We start from the raw sequence: 14,900 nt of genomic DNA on the forward strand, positions 1-14,900 counted from the left end.
ACTGTTAACACAACAACATCATAAATATCCAACCTCCATTCACAAATACTGCTGATGATCTGTGTGATGATTCTATTTCTCCTGTTCAACACAAAATAAGATATTTTGAAGAATGCTGGTAACCAAACAGTTGACATAGCCATAGCATGAAAAAAATATACTATGGGAGTCAATTACTAAACGATCTTCAAAAACTCTTTTGTGTTCAACAGACAGAAAGTCGTGAGTGTGAATAAATGATGACAGAACTTTTATTTTAGAGTGAACTATCCCTTAAAGTCTTTTGTAACTGTGCATAACAGGTTGTAAGTATGTTTGCATTGTTCTTAACAACAACTGAGATGAAATAACTGTTACTGAGGAGGCTTACGGTTTTATTGACACAGATTATCCCAGGGTAAACGGCAGTGTAAAAAGCCTCAAAACAGAGCTGGGCACCATTGCATTCCCTAGAAGACGCCCAACACGAGCTCAATCCAAAAACTAGGGTGTGATGCAAAAAAAATAAAAATAAAAGTGGCATGAAGTACAAATGCCTCACGTGTGGATTTAGAGATAAAAACTAGGTATGCACACATGTGTGAAACAGGTGTGGACATTTAATACATCAGCTGACACAGGGCATCCGAGCAGCTGGGAAGTGACGTTATCTACGACCCTAAAATGGGTCACAGGTTTGCTTCTAATGGCAGGGGAAATTGCAACATGCAACTAACCAAAAACCATAGTTGTAGGATATAATAACAAATACAGACAAATATAAATAAGCTTATAAAGTTGTATTCTAACGGAAGAAAATGCTGCTGTATTTTTGCACAAACTTGTATTGTAAAGTAAAGTTAAATAAATAGAATAAAATAAATACAAATCAGAGTCTAACCACAAACCTTTTATCATTTAAAAAAAAAATTATTGTATTTTAAAATCAATAAATAAATAAAAAATATATATGCATCCTTGCTGAATAAAAGTATTAATTAAAAAAAGTTTAACTCCAAACCTTTGTGTAAAAATTCAATAAATAAATAAAGTATATAAAATTAATGCATTCTTACTTAATAAAAGTATTAATTTCTTTTTTACTTCTTTTTCTGAGTCAAACCACAAAAAGACTTTATTGCATTATAAAATTACATTTTGTGTGAAAATCAATTCATGCAGTTCAATCAATAAATAAAATACATAAATTTAATGCATCCTTGTGGATTAAAATAATTAATTAAAAAAATCCAAGTCTAACCACATACCTTTTATCATCTTTTAAAAAAGAGTTTATTGCATTTTAAAATTCTATTTTGTGTAAAAATGGCAGTTCAATAAATAAATAAATAAATAAATAAATAAAATACATCCTTGCTGAATAAAAGTATAAATTAAAAAAAATCCAAAACTAACCACAAACCTTTTATTATCTTTTAAAAACAATTATTGCAAAAAAAAAAAAAAATAAATAAATTTTGTGTAAAAATGGCAAGTCAATAAATAAAAAAATGCAAAATGCATCTTTGCTGAATAAAAGTATTAATTTAAAAAAATCAGAATCCAACCACATTTTTTTGTGTAAAAATGTCAATTCAATAAATAGATAAAATATATCAATTTAATGCATCCTTGCTGAATAAAAGCATTAATTAAAAAAAATCCAAGTCTAACCACATACATTTTATCAAAGATTTTATTGCATTTAATTAAAATTAAATTTTGTGTAAAAATGGCAGTTCAATAAATAAATCAAATATATGAAGTCAAATGCGTAGCATGCAAAACCATTCAATAAATAAATAAATAAAGAAATAATACAAATTTAATGCATCCTTGCTAAATAAAAGTATTAATAATAAAAAAAATATCCAAGTCTAACTACAAACCTTTTATCATTTTTATATATATATATATATATATATATATATTGCAATTTAAAATTAAAATTTTGTGTAAAATTGGCAGTTCAATAAATAAATCAAATATATGAAGTCAAATGCGTAGCATGCAAAACCATTTGAGAACCACTGATCATCCTCCAGATGTGCAGAAGGTGTTGTTGTACAGCTTTTGCCTAATGACAGACCGTCACAGCTAATCCGACCTCCCGTCGGGCCCCCGGGAGCCTCACCGCACCCAGCGTGTTCAGCAATGTGCCGGGATCTCCCGCTAAACAAACTCATTATCTCATACGGCTGCGGGAGCAGCAGCTCCCTCCCTGTCACGTTTCCCATCCATAAAACACCTCAACGGCTTCAACATGCGCAAGGTGTGGCCGCGAAATACTTTGCATGTCAAGTCCTATCAGACTTTCTCCAGAAAGAACACTTAATTGAGCTAATGGCTTGTTGCTGCGGCCAAGAACATGCAAGTCGATCCTGTGTGATAACTTGCAATGCCAACGCTCGGGGCGCTATTATTCATCGTAAAAACCGCTCCTCATCATAGGTGGAAAAACATTTAGAGTTTTGTTCCAAAAAATTAAAGGCTTGTTAGGACTCATTGTGATATAACAGGTGTGATAAAGGCTTTGTTTCGTTCGCTTCAGCAACACCCAAAATACAAAGCGACGTTACCCTTTTGTTGACCTGCAGTTTCTCAATTGTGCCAAAAACGGTCATTGGTGCAAGAGTAACAGGGCTAATAACGAATTCTCTCTATAGAAGTGGAGTCGTAAAGGGTCGATAATGCATTAAAGCTCACAAATAGATCTTTAAATCACCCAGAATCCATCAAAAGGGCTAGAACTGAAGTGCCAGGATGCTGGACTTTGTTCTGCTCGTCTAGTGCAAATGAAGCTGGTTTGATTCTCATTAGCAAAAAGCAAAGCTAAAGACCATGATTTTATATTGTTACAGCACATGCATATAATTATTATATATATACTTATATATAATTATATATAATTAAATATAAATATATATGCTGTATACACACACATGCATTTTAAGAATGCTTTGATAGTAAGTTCAAGAGATCAGCATTTACTTTAATTAGAAATACTTGTACTCTTATGTCTTTACTCTCACTTTTGATCAATTTATGCATCCTTGCTGAATAAAAGTAAGATTTTATTGCATTTTAAAATTCAGTTTTGTGTAAAAATGGCATTCAATAAATAAATAAATAGATAAATAAATAAAATATATCAATTTAATGTATCCTTGCTGAATAAAAGTATTAAATTATTTTTTTAAAAATCAGAGTCTAACCACAAACATTTTATAATCTTTAAAAAAAATGTATTGCATTGCATTTTAAATTCGAATTTTGGGTAAAAGTGGCAGTAAAATAAATAAATAGAGTATATCAATTTAATGCATTCTTACTAAATAAAAGACCTTTTATCATCTTAAAATAAAAAAAAAATTTAATTTGAAAATTCAATTAAATAAAATAAAAATGGCAGTTCAATAAATAAATATCAATCAAAAAAATATATAAATTCAGTGCATCCTTGGTATTAAGTATTAAGTTCTTTTTAAAAAAAATCTAACCACACACCTTTTATCGTTGTAATATTATTGCATTTAAAATTAAATTTTGTGTAATAATGGCAGTTTAGTAAATAAATAAAATAAAATATATAAACTTAAAGCATCTTTGCTGAATAAAAGTATTAATTTAAAAAAAAATCTGAGTCTGACCACAAACCTTTTACCATCTTTAAAAAAAGATTTTATTGCATTTTAAAATGTAATTTTGTGTAAAAATTGCAGTTCAGTAAAATAAATAAAAAAATAAAAATCAATTCAATGCATCCTTGCAGAATAAAAGTATTAATTTCTTAAAAGAAAAAAAAAAAAAAATCAAACCACAAACCTTTTATCATCTTTTAAAATAAATATTTTATTGCATTTTAAAATTGAATTTTGTGTAAAAATAGCAGTTCAATAAATAAATAAATAAATTCAGTTAAATGCATTCTTGCTGAATAAAACAATGATTTCTGAAGAATTACGTGACACTGAAGACTGAAGTAATGATGCTGAAATTTCAGCTTTGATCACTGGAATAAATTATATTCATACAATAAGAATGTAATTTTTAATTGTAATCATTTTTCATAATTTTGAATATATATTAGCAAAATAAATACAGCCTTGGTGTGACTTAAAATGACTGGTGAGTGTAAGGATTAATTCCAAACCGTGATTATAAATATCAATATTATCTAAAAGTACACAAATTTCGTAACATTTTACACAGTTACCACCCTGAATTAGCCATTTTTCAAAGCCATTGCATAATACACAAACGTGATTGAACTCCATCGTGCCAATATCGTACAATTATGCATGGGATCAGACTCATTAAATTCCCTTAAAAGCCCATCCCTATTCCAGCCAGAAAGAATCCACAGGCTTCCCATGAATCTCAGAGAAAACACATCACCGGTGAGACACGGACGTGTGCGAGCCTGGCAGAGATCAGCGAGTGTGAATCAGAGCTCGGCCCAACCTACAGGTCATCCACACCCCCATTCCAAAAGCATGAGCAGGACACAGCTCCAGATATCTAACCACTGACTGAAAGACTATGAGAAGCCGTCTGTCAAACATTAATGCCCTTTTAATCTGCCTGACCATCCCTGAAACATGACTACATCTCAGACTGCCACACACACTCTCCAATGCACTCACACAGACAAACACAAGTGGGGTCGGCCGATTATCGGTACTGATATTAAGCAATTTTAAGGTTAATGGTATTGGTCATTTTCAAAACCGATTTGCTGATAAAATAATTGAAAAGCATTTAAAGAGAGTTTTTGTTAGAGCACATTGTTATTCTTCATTTTGATATTCATTTGCAGTTTTACACCAGCCATATCGGTTCAAAATATCGGTTATCGGTATACTGAAAAACACATCGGTCGACCCCAAAATGATAGAACGATAGATAGATCTCACTATTTCATCAGTTCACTTTTTTTTAATGATAAAAGGTTTGTGGTTAGACTCAGATTTTTTTTAAAGTTAATACGTTTAACGCTTTTATTCAGCAAGGATGCATTAACATGAATGAATGAATTTATTTATTTATTGAACTGCCATTTGTATACAAAATTGAATTTAAATTCAATAAAATCTTTTTTGTTGTTTTGGAAATTAATACTTTTATTCAGAAAGGATGCATTAAATTTATATATTTTATTTATTTATTCAACTGGCATTTTTACCCTAAATTTAATTTTAAAATGCAATAAAATCTTTTTTATGGTTGTGGTTATTTTTAATTTTTTTTTATTTGATGAAATTTAAATTTTTTTAATTTTCAGCTTTACATGGTTAGTTTATGGTTGTGGTTATTTTTTATTTTTTTTTTTGTTTGTTTGTTTGTTTTTAATTAATACTTTCATTTAGCAAGGATGCATTTTATTTATTTATTTATTTATTTATTAAACTGCCATTTGTACACAACAATGAATTTAAATTAATCTTTTTATTTTTTAAGATGATGAAAGGTTGTTATTCTTCATTTGGACATTAATTTTCAGCTTTACATCAGACATATCGGTTCAAAATATAGATTTTTTGTTTAAGAAATTAATAATGTTATTCAGAAAGGATGCATTAAATTTAGATATTTTATTTATTTTATTTATTTATTCAACTGGCATTTTTTACCCTAAATTTAATTTTGCAATAAATTAATGCAATTATTTTTTTTTTGTTTGTTTGTTTGTTTTTACAATGATAAAAGGTTTGTGGTTAGTTTGTGGTTATGGTAATTTTTAATTAATACTTTCATTCAGCAAGGATGCATTTTATTTATTTATTTATTTATTTATTTATTGAACTGCCATTTGCCACAACATTGAATTTAAATTAATCTTTTTAATTCTTTTTAAAGATGATAAAAAGTTGTTATTCTTCATTTGGACATTCATTTTCAGCTTTACATCAGACATATCGGTTCAAAATATCAGTTATCGGTCTACTGAAAAACATATCAGTCGACCCCAAAACGATAGATAGATAGATCTCACTACTTCATCAATTCACTAAACTTATGCAGTGGTTTACAGTCACAAGGTTCCCCAGGAGGAGCTGCTCGCTGCATTCTGCTAATGGCAGCTTTAATTTTTCAAACACCAGAGGAGGAAGCAAAGTCTCCAAAAACTCAGCCTCAGGACTCCAGCATCGATCCGCAGCGCTGAAGCTAAATTCAGACGCCATTAAATTATTCATGAGGGAGAAAGTGTCCTGGAGGTCTGTGTTTGATGGAGGTTGCCTCTTTGAGATGATCTCAGTGAGGTTTGGTCATTTTTAAGGTGTAATTTGTGAGATTGGATGCAGGTCACAGTATCACTGTGCATCACTGGGTGCAATTATGAAAAATTATAACTTAATTCAATTAGGGGTTGAACGATCTGTGATTCTGGACAACAGTGATACACTGTAAAATTAAATTATAATTATAAACAGGGTTGGCAATTAAGATAAAGTAATGAAATGGATGAAAACAGTCACTGACTGGCATTAACCTCTGACCAAAAAAACATTTTATCGGTAAATGAGTTGAAAATGACCAATACCGACACCAATGCTTAACATCGGTGCCTATAATCGGCCAGGCCGGTAATCGGTGGAAACCTAATTTCAATTATGAAAAAACTTGTTTTAAAAATATTTTTGTACAATGTCTCACTAAGGCTGCATTTATTTTATTAAAACATACAGTAAAATATTATTACAATTTCAAATATTTGAATTCTATTTGAATATATTTTAAAATGTAATTTATTTCTGTGATCAAAGCTGAATTTTTAGCATCATTACTCCAGTCTTCAGTCTCACATGATCCTTCAGAAATCATTCTAACATGCTGATTTTTTTAATCATCATTTCTAATTATTATCAATGTTATTGTCGTATTTTGTGGTAGCTTGCTGAACAAACCTTTATATATATTGCATTTTAAAATTACATTTTGTGTAAAAATGGCAGTTCAAATGAATAAATAAATGTAAAGAAAAAATCTTAAAAGACAGTTGAAAATGTAATCACTTCTAAGTCATTCATCACACTAGAAATGGAAGGTCAAGTGGAACGCATTGCATTGTGGGATACAGAATGTCAGGCGGAGGATCTATAATGCACATTTCAGCAAATATAAGAGGTCACTGGGGATTTCATGCTTTCAGAAAATCTGCATACTGTCCACACACAGTGAGACTGTTCATACTGTATACTGCAGAGCAACATGTCAGCATGCTTTATACCTCTCTTAAAAGCTTAATGAATGCTTTCCTTAAGACGTCGTGACAGAACGTTGCACCAGACTGCAATAGATCAACATATACACACACGTACCAGTGTCCCGACTGCAGTTTGTCTCACACACAGACACACACACACACACACACACACACACACACACACAAAACTCATCAATCGTGCTCTCGCTCCAGCAGGCTGTTGGCCGTTCAGACATAAGCAAGTCGGCTGTAGATGTGCTAGTTAAAGCCACAAGCACTACAGCAGTAATACAGTCAGTTCAGTTTCTAACAGGCCCAATGATTTCTTCATTGCAGCACTGATGATAAAGAAACGCCTGTTTTAGTGGCAGAGCAGCGGAAGAGCAATATCTAGGAAATCAATAATATTCTCAAACTCAGCAGTCTTGACCAATCGTTGCACATGGATTTTCACACACCGCTTTGTCAGTGCAAAGACACTAATGTCTTATTTTTCTTAATGGTGCAAGATTGTGACTGTCTCATTCAACACACATGAATAATATTATTTTTTATGCCTTTTGCTTATGTTCCAGACAAAGACAACTAAGACAACTAATATGTCATTGTTAGTATTAGTCAAGCATCACTAATTGCTCAGATTTGAACAAAAATCGAAAAATAAAAATATTAAATTTCAGCAGGTTTTCATAGTCATCAAAGACTAAAACTGAAACTAAACTAAAACCACTGAAAATGAAAAAAAGTCTAAAAACCTTTTTTTAATATTGCAGCTAATTGCAAATTTATATATATATATATATATTTAGTTTAACTTGATCAACTCAAATAACTAAAACTAAAACTGAAATAAAAATTATACAGACATGTTTTTAAAAAAAATACTAAACATGACCAAAACAGGAAAAATTACTAAAAGTTTAACAAAAATGTAAATAAACATAAAAAAATATAAATACATTAATAAAAACTATAATAGTGTCTTGATTATGCTAAAATAACACTGGTACGAACAGGAATTATAAATTACATTGTGCATGTGCTATTATTTCTCTAAGTGCACAATCATAATTTCCAAAAATAATTTTCATAAATAATACATAAATAAATAAATAAACATACATACATATATAATGCATCCTTGCTGAATAAAAGTATTAATAAAAAGAAATCTGTCTAACCACAAAACTTTTATCATCTTAAAAAAAGAGATTTTATTGAATTTAAATTCAATTATATATATATATATATATATATATATATATATATATATATATATATAGCAATTCAATAAATAAATCAAATATATTAATTATAAAAATATAATTCTGAGTCACAAACACTTTATCATCATTTCATTGCATTTAAAATTACATTTTGTGTAAAAATGGCAGTTCAATAAATAAATAAATAAAATATATTAATTTAATGCATCCTTGCTGAATAAAAGTAGAATACTGATTATTACAGGTCAAGTAGACCGATAACCAATATTTTGAACCGATATATATGGTGTAAAAATGAAAATTAATGTCACAATTAAGAATAACAAGGGCTCTGATAAAAACTTTTTTTAAGTTCTTTTTTAAGCTTTTAAATTATTTTATCGGCAAATCAGTTTTGAAAATGACCCATACCGATAACCATAAAAATGCTTAATATCGGTGCCGATAAACTTCTGCTCTCTAAGGCTGCATTTATTTGATAAAAAAATACTGTTTTCTATTTTAATATATTTTAAAATATCATTTATTCCTGTGATCAAAGCTGAATTTTCAGCAACTATTACATAACCAGAAGCAGAATTTGTGCTGAAACATCTTTCATTCATAAATTGCTAGTAAATTATATAAATAATTACAAAGAATCAGCAACTAACACACTGAATTAAATATAGAACAGTAAAACTTTTTATAAAATAACATTTTTTATTTTAATTCATTCATTTTACCTTTATCAGTATTTTCAAGTATGACTGAAATAGTATTTTCTTACAAAACATGCTACAATATATTTTTGTACAGTGTAGATGCAAAAACTTTTGCTAAGAAAAATCCTTATATAAAGTTAAGTTAAGACAATACTGGTGTAGTTAAACGATATTACAAAAAGTGATATGTTTTAGTGATTTATTAAAACTGTACTTAGGTATGAAGTTAACATATGTATATCCAGATCCCAAACTTTGAATATCTTGGGAGCTGGCTTACACGTGTTTGAGAATTAAAGCTAAGCTGATTAATTATTTGTTAAGCCTTCGACGTAATGAATTTGTTGGGGCCGGTTGGAGCAAACGGACATGTAGGAACCGCACTTCCCAAACCTCTGAACAAATGATCCGTGTGTGATGTAACACGCACCAGTGATTCACATGCAATAAAATCTGCAGTTAGCATAAAGAGCAGCGTGGGGGTCGGATATCTCCAGCAGGAAGAAGAGCTTACATGCACAATGTGAACGCTGTAACCTGTAAACATGGGTGGTGAAATAATGATCAACATGTCAGAAAAAACACACATGCATCATCGTTCACATTTAGCATTTAATGCGCTAATAAGCGTTGTCTACTTGTTAGCTATTATATATCCAGTTATACAGATTTAGTACTAATTTCCATGAAATGGAATGATCAAACCAATGAATGCGAGCGTCAATAACTAACATTCCTCTGGGTGTCATAGAGATTAAGCCATTCAAGCTATTAGTTATAATGTGCGTGTAATCTGAGAGCATTTACAATTATATTTGTTTTAAGTTTACTGCCATTATTGACTGTTCACATGAGCATTAGGATAATTTTTTGCATGAATATAGGGTGTAAACCACTACTTATGAGCTTTTTAAACCTTTTAAAGTAATTTTTCATGGTTGCTGATTGTAATTGCACAACTTTCTGTAATTGCATAAGCTGAGCAGAATGTTCTGCATCAAGGGTTAGTACTAAGTATGAGCAAGTGAAAAGCAGAGAAGCTGAAATAGAAAAGGTTTTCTATGGAATCCTGTTTCCGCCACGGGATTAAAAAAAGGTAATCGCAACTTTTTATCTCGCAATTCTAAATTTTTTATTGCAGTTCTGAAAAAATGTGAGAATAGATAAAAAATGATAACTGACAAATGTGAGTTTGTAACTTGCAATTCTGAGAAGAAAGGTCACAATTGTGAGAAAAAAATTCCAAGATTTTTTTCCAAGATTTTTTTCCAAGAAAATTCCAAGATTTTTTATCCGAACTTGTCAGAAAGATGTCAACAAGTCAGAAGTTTCTATCTCATGACTTTTTTCTCGTAATTTTGAGTTTATATTTCGCAGTTCTGAGTTTTATCTCATAATTAGAACTTTTTTCCCTCTATCTTTTATAATTGACTTTTTCCTCACAATTCTGAGTTATTATTATGATTATTATCATTATATCTCATTATTATGACTATTATGACTCAGAATTCTGAGTTTGCACAATTTTGAGTTTTTATCTCATAATTATAATTACTCATAATGACTTTTCTTCTAAGAATTCTACATTTCTAATAATTTTGACTTTTTTCTTCAGAACTTTGAGTCTCATTATTAAGACTTTCTCAGAATTCTGAGTTTGTATCGCACAATTTTGAGTTTATGTCTCATAATTATAACTATCATAATCTATTTCTATCATCATTTTGACTTCTCAGAATTTTTACAATTTTTAGAATTCTTATTTATCTCATAATTATGACTTTTTCTCGTCATTTTGAGTTTATATCTCAAAATTCTGAGTTTTATCTCATAATTATGACTTCTCCCCTCAGAATTCTTAGTTTCTATCTTATAATTGACTTTTTCCTTTATATATCATTTCCTTTATATATCAGTTTATATATCATAATTATGAATTTTTCTCGGTTTATATCTCACAATTCTCAGTTTGTCTCATAATTTTGACTTTTTTCCCCTCAGAATTCTTAGTTTTTATCTCATAATTATGACTTTTCTTCTCAGAATTCTACGTTTATACCATAATTATGACTTTTTTAGAATTTTATAAAATTTTATCTCACAATTCTGAGTTTCTATCTCATAATTATCACTTTCGTATCTAATAATTGACTTTTTTCTCAGAATTCGTAGTTTCTATCTCATTATTAAGAGTTTTTTTCCCTCAGAATTCTTAGTTTCTGTATCATAATTATGACTTTTCTTCCCAGAATTCTACATTTCTATCACAATTTTGACTTTTTTCCCTCAGAATTCTTAGTTTCTGTTTCATAATAGACTTTTTTCCTCAGAATTCAACATTTCTATCATAATTACAACTTTTTTCTCTGCATTTTGAGTTTATATTGCAAATTTCTAGGTTTATATCTCATAATTCTTACTATTTTCCCTCAGAATTCTTAGTTTCTATCTGATAAATTACTTTTTTCTCAGAATTCAAAATTTCTATCATAATTGTGACTTTTTTTCTCAGAAATCTGAATTTATATCCTGCAATTCTAAGATTATATCTTCAATTTTTTTTTTCTCAAAATTATGAGATCCTGTGGTGGAAATGGATGTCTAAAGTTTCCACTGGCCTATCATAGACTAAATTATACCTATAGACTTTCTTTTGACTTAGCAACTACGTTTATGGTTGGTAAACATCATAGAAAAGAAAATTTCTAACAAAGAAAACAAAGATATTGGCCTGTTTCATATCCGAACTTGTCCGTGGCCCATTTAAAGTTCCTGCGTGATGTCAAGAGGTTATAACTGATGGCAATCTCAGAAAAGACAAGCCCACAAAAGCAGCACTGTTAAAATGAGCTTCTGAATCACCCACGAGATGACCAGGATGTGATACATGCACGCTTGCTTCCTCTTTCCCTGCCTTCATTTTGTGCTCATTGTTGTGGCTTTTCTGAAGGGTAAGGCAGCAGTATTTACTAGTGAGTCAGCACATGCCTGGGCAAAAGGGCAGCTGGATCACAAACACACACACACACACACACACATTCACGCGGCTCCTCTGACGCCTCAGTCTTTGAAGTCATTCAGTAGTCATGCATTAATAAAACCCATTCAATGTCCCAAAGAAATCTCATTCACAATGTCTAATCCATAAGGCTGGAAATCTGTCATCATGTCTGTGTCACGGTCTTCTCCAAAATTATATGTACAAAAATAGGACTTTATATTTTGTAAAGGAAACAAAAAATTAAATCAAATAAACTAATAAAACAAAAATTCCCATTTTTTTTTTACTATAATGCATGTTTTTCAATTTTCCTTACTGTAATACAGTATTTTTTACTGTACTAATATTTTAAACTATCCTGTTGCACAAATATGTCTTTATTTAAATCAGCATAAAATAAAATAAAATAAAATGAGCACTGTTTTCAGGACAATTAAGCATGTTTTTCCATTGAATTTTCATTACTGTAATGCAAAAAAAAAAAAAAAATAATAAAATAAATAAATAAATTTAAAAAAATATATATATAAAAAAATATATATATATCTGTCGTGCATCCACATGTTTTACTTTTACTGATCCATGTTTTTAAGTTATGATTGTCCTTACTGTAATACACTATTTTAACTGTACTATTATCCTAATCTATACTGTTGCAGAAATCAGAATAAAATAAAATAAAATCTGAGCACTGTTTTCTGGACAATTAAGCATATTTTACCATTAAATTTTCAATACTGTAATGCAAAAAAAAAAAGTTTTACTTTCACTGTTCCATATTTTCAATGACGATTTTCCTTACTGTAATACAGTATTTTTTACTGTACTATTATCCTAAAGGATAATGTTGCACAAATATGTTTTTATTTAGATCAGCATAAAATAAAATAAAAATGAAATAAAATAAAATAAAATAAGGATGATTTACCACTAAATTGTCATTACTGTAATTAAAATTTTTTTTTGCAATGCATCCAGAAGTTTTACTTTTAGTGGTTTACTTTTTTACATTTTTCATTTTTTACTGTATTTTCTTAAAACAATACAATTGTACAATTACTTTTTTTATTTAAATCTGGCTAAATTAAAAGAAGTGCATCAAATAACACCATGATGTATAAACACTTTTAATCATAAATAATTTTGTTTGTATTACAGTAATGAGATTTGGGGGTCAAATATGCAACATTAATATGAAAATATTGTCAAAATGAAAAAAGATGTGTATAAACATATCATAAGGTCCTAAAATAGACTATTTTGCTTATGCAAAAACGTTTTATTTTAAGACATCATCTTGACCATCCATTAAGTTTCTGAATTTTCTGTATCAAGTAAATGAAGTGAATGGAAAGGATTAACTTAACTGGGCAACTGTGATAAAAAGCTTTTCATATCATATTTCTGAAGACAGCTGCAATAATTTGCAGGAGGACCTCAGCTGCTGAGCAGCGCAAGAAAAATAGGTATATTTAGAGGTGACTCAAACAAACACAGAACCTCAGCAGAGCTCTTGATCTGTCTTGACTGTGCAAATGATGCCGAATTGTGTTCTTTCATATGCATATCCTTAATAAAGCACTTCTAATGAAATGTTTATTTGGACTGGACTCTGTCCAGCTGTCCTGCATGCAAAACTGGGCCTTCAATATCTGCTGTTCGCCTGCCAAGATATTCTGCTGCAATGAATCAGAAATGTTGACCGGCAGCAGGCTCGTTTTCAGGCCTGCAGGACTGCGTGAAGAACAAATCAAGACATGATAAAACAAGCACTCACTTTCTCTTGTACTCATCCCGCTCCCGTTTGACTTTGGCCAGGACGTTATACAAGGCTCTCAGCTCTGGGGTGATGGTGTCGATTTGGACCCCAACCCCGTCCGGATGGGTCCAGGTGACCCCGGGTCCCTGGACAGTCCTAACGCGTTCTCCGCGTTTCAAAATATGCGTAAAACTCCAGATGGTGCCTGGAAGTCTGGATTCCAGAGAGTCCGTCTGGACAGCGACTTCACGCGAGAAGGTGAAGCCCTGATGCCTCGGCTGACTGGAGGCTTGCTTCAGCTGGGTCTCCAGAAGTTTGTTCCTTCTCTCCAGCTCATGGACTTTGGCGAGGAAGCAGCGGAACCTCAGGTTGAGGGTCTTGAGGACATGGATGTTGGATCCCAGGTCGTTGCGCAGCGCTCTGGGAACCGCGTCCGACGGCGTAGTGCTCACCATTCCGCCCAAAAAACCTTCTCCAAACAACAACGAGCTCATGTTTGCGTATAAAAATAGATATCGGTGAGCTTTAACGAGTTCAGTTCAAAGCTGGTGTGTCCATGCAGTCTTCTTCTCATGCGTAAAAAAACCCTTAAGTATCATCGATTGATTAGAAACGAGCAATGCGATCATTATCTGTCTATCCTTCCAGGACGCATCTTGTTCTCCATGGAAACCTGCAGGAATAACGGAGCGCACCGTGCGTGTGTCAGCTTATTTGTGAAAGTCCCGGACATCTGGAGATCCGCGACTCATCTCGGTGTTCGTGAACTCCAAACTCTCCGATCGCACTGATATTATTCTCACAGTCTCCTCCGTTGGACTGTTTTATATCGGACGCTACCGGCGCGACGGGATCGAGTTTCATACTCCTAAAAGAAGGAGATCCGCAGCGCACTCTCCGCCCCCGCCAGCAGCGCCGCGCACACGCCGCCCCGGGACGCGGAGACGCGCATTCGCGCACGCAGGAGGGAGTGCAGGAATTTGGCGACATCGCCCCCCTCAAACAAACTCCAGCACACTTAATT

The 14,900-nt window shown here is 31.5% G+C and overlaps 1 protein-coding gene across 4 annotated transcripts in view; it reads right to left on the reverse strand.

Moving 5' to 3' along the window:
• iffo2b (intermediate filament family orphan 2b) overlaps positions 1–14,787 on the reverse strand; it is a 41,164-nt gene extending 26,377 nt beyond the window's left edge. For all 4 annotated transcript variants that reach the window (XM_051123291.1, XM_051123290.1, XM_051123289.1 and 1 more), the window contains exon 1: positions 13,895–14,787. In XM_051123291.1, coding sequence (XP_050979248.1) covers positions 13,895–14,370 — 476 coding nt within the window. In that variant the 5' untranslated portion in view covers positions 14,371–14,787. The remainder of the gene's footprint in view (positions 1–13,894) is intronic.
• Positions 14,788–14,900: the final 113 nt, after the last annotated feature.

This window comes from Labeo rohita, chromosome 11, assembly GCF_022985175.1.
Source record: "Labeo rohita strain BAU-BD-2019 chromosome 11, IGBB_LRoh.1.0, whole genome shotgun sequence".
Classification (NCBI taxonomy): Eukaryota; Metazoa; Chordata; class Actinopteri; order Cypriniformes; family Cyprinidae; genus Labeo; species Labeo rohita.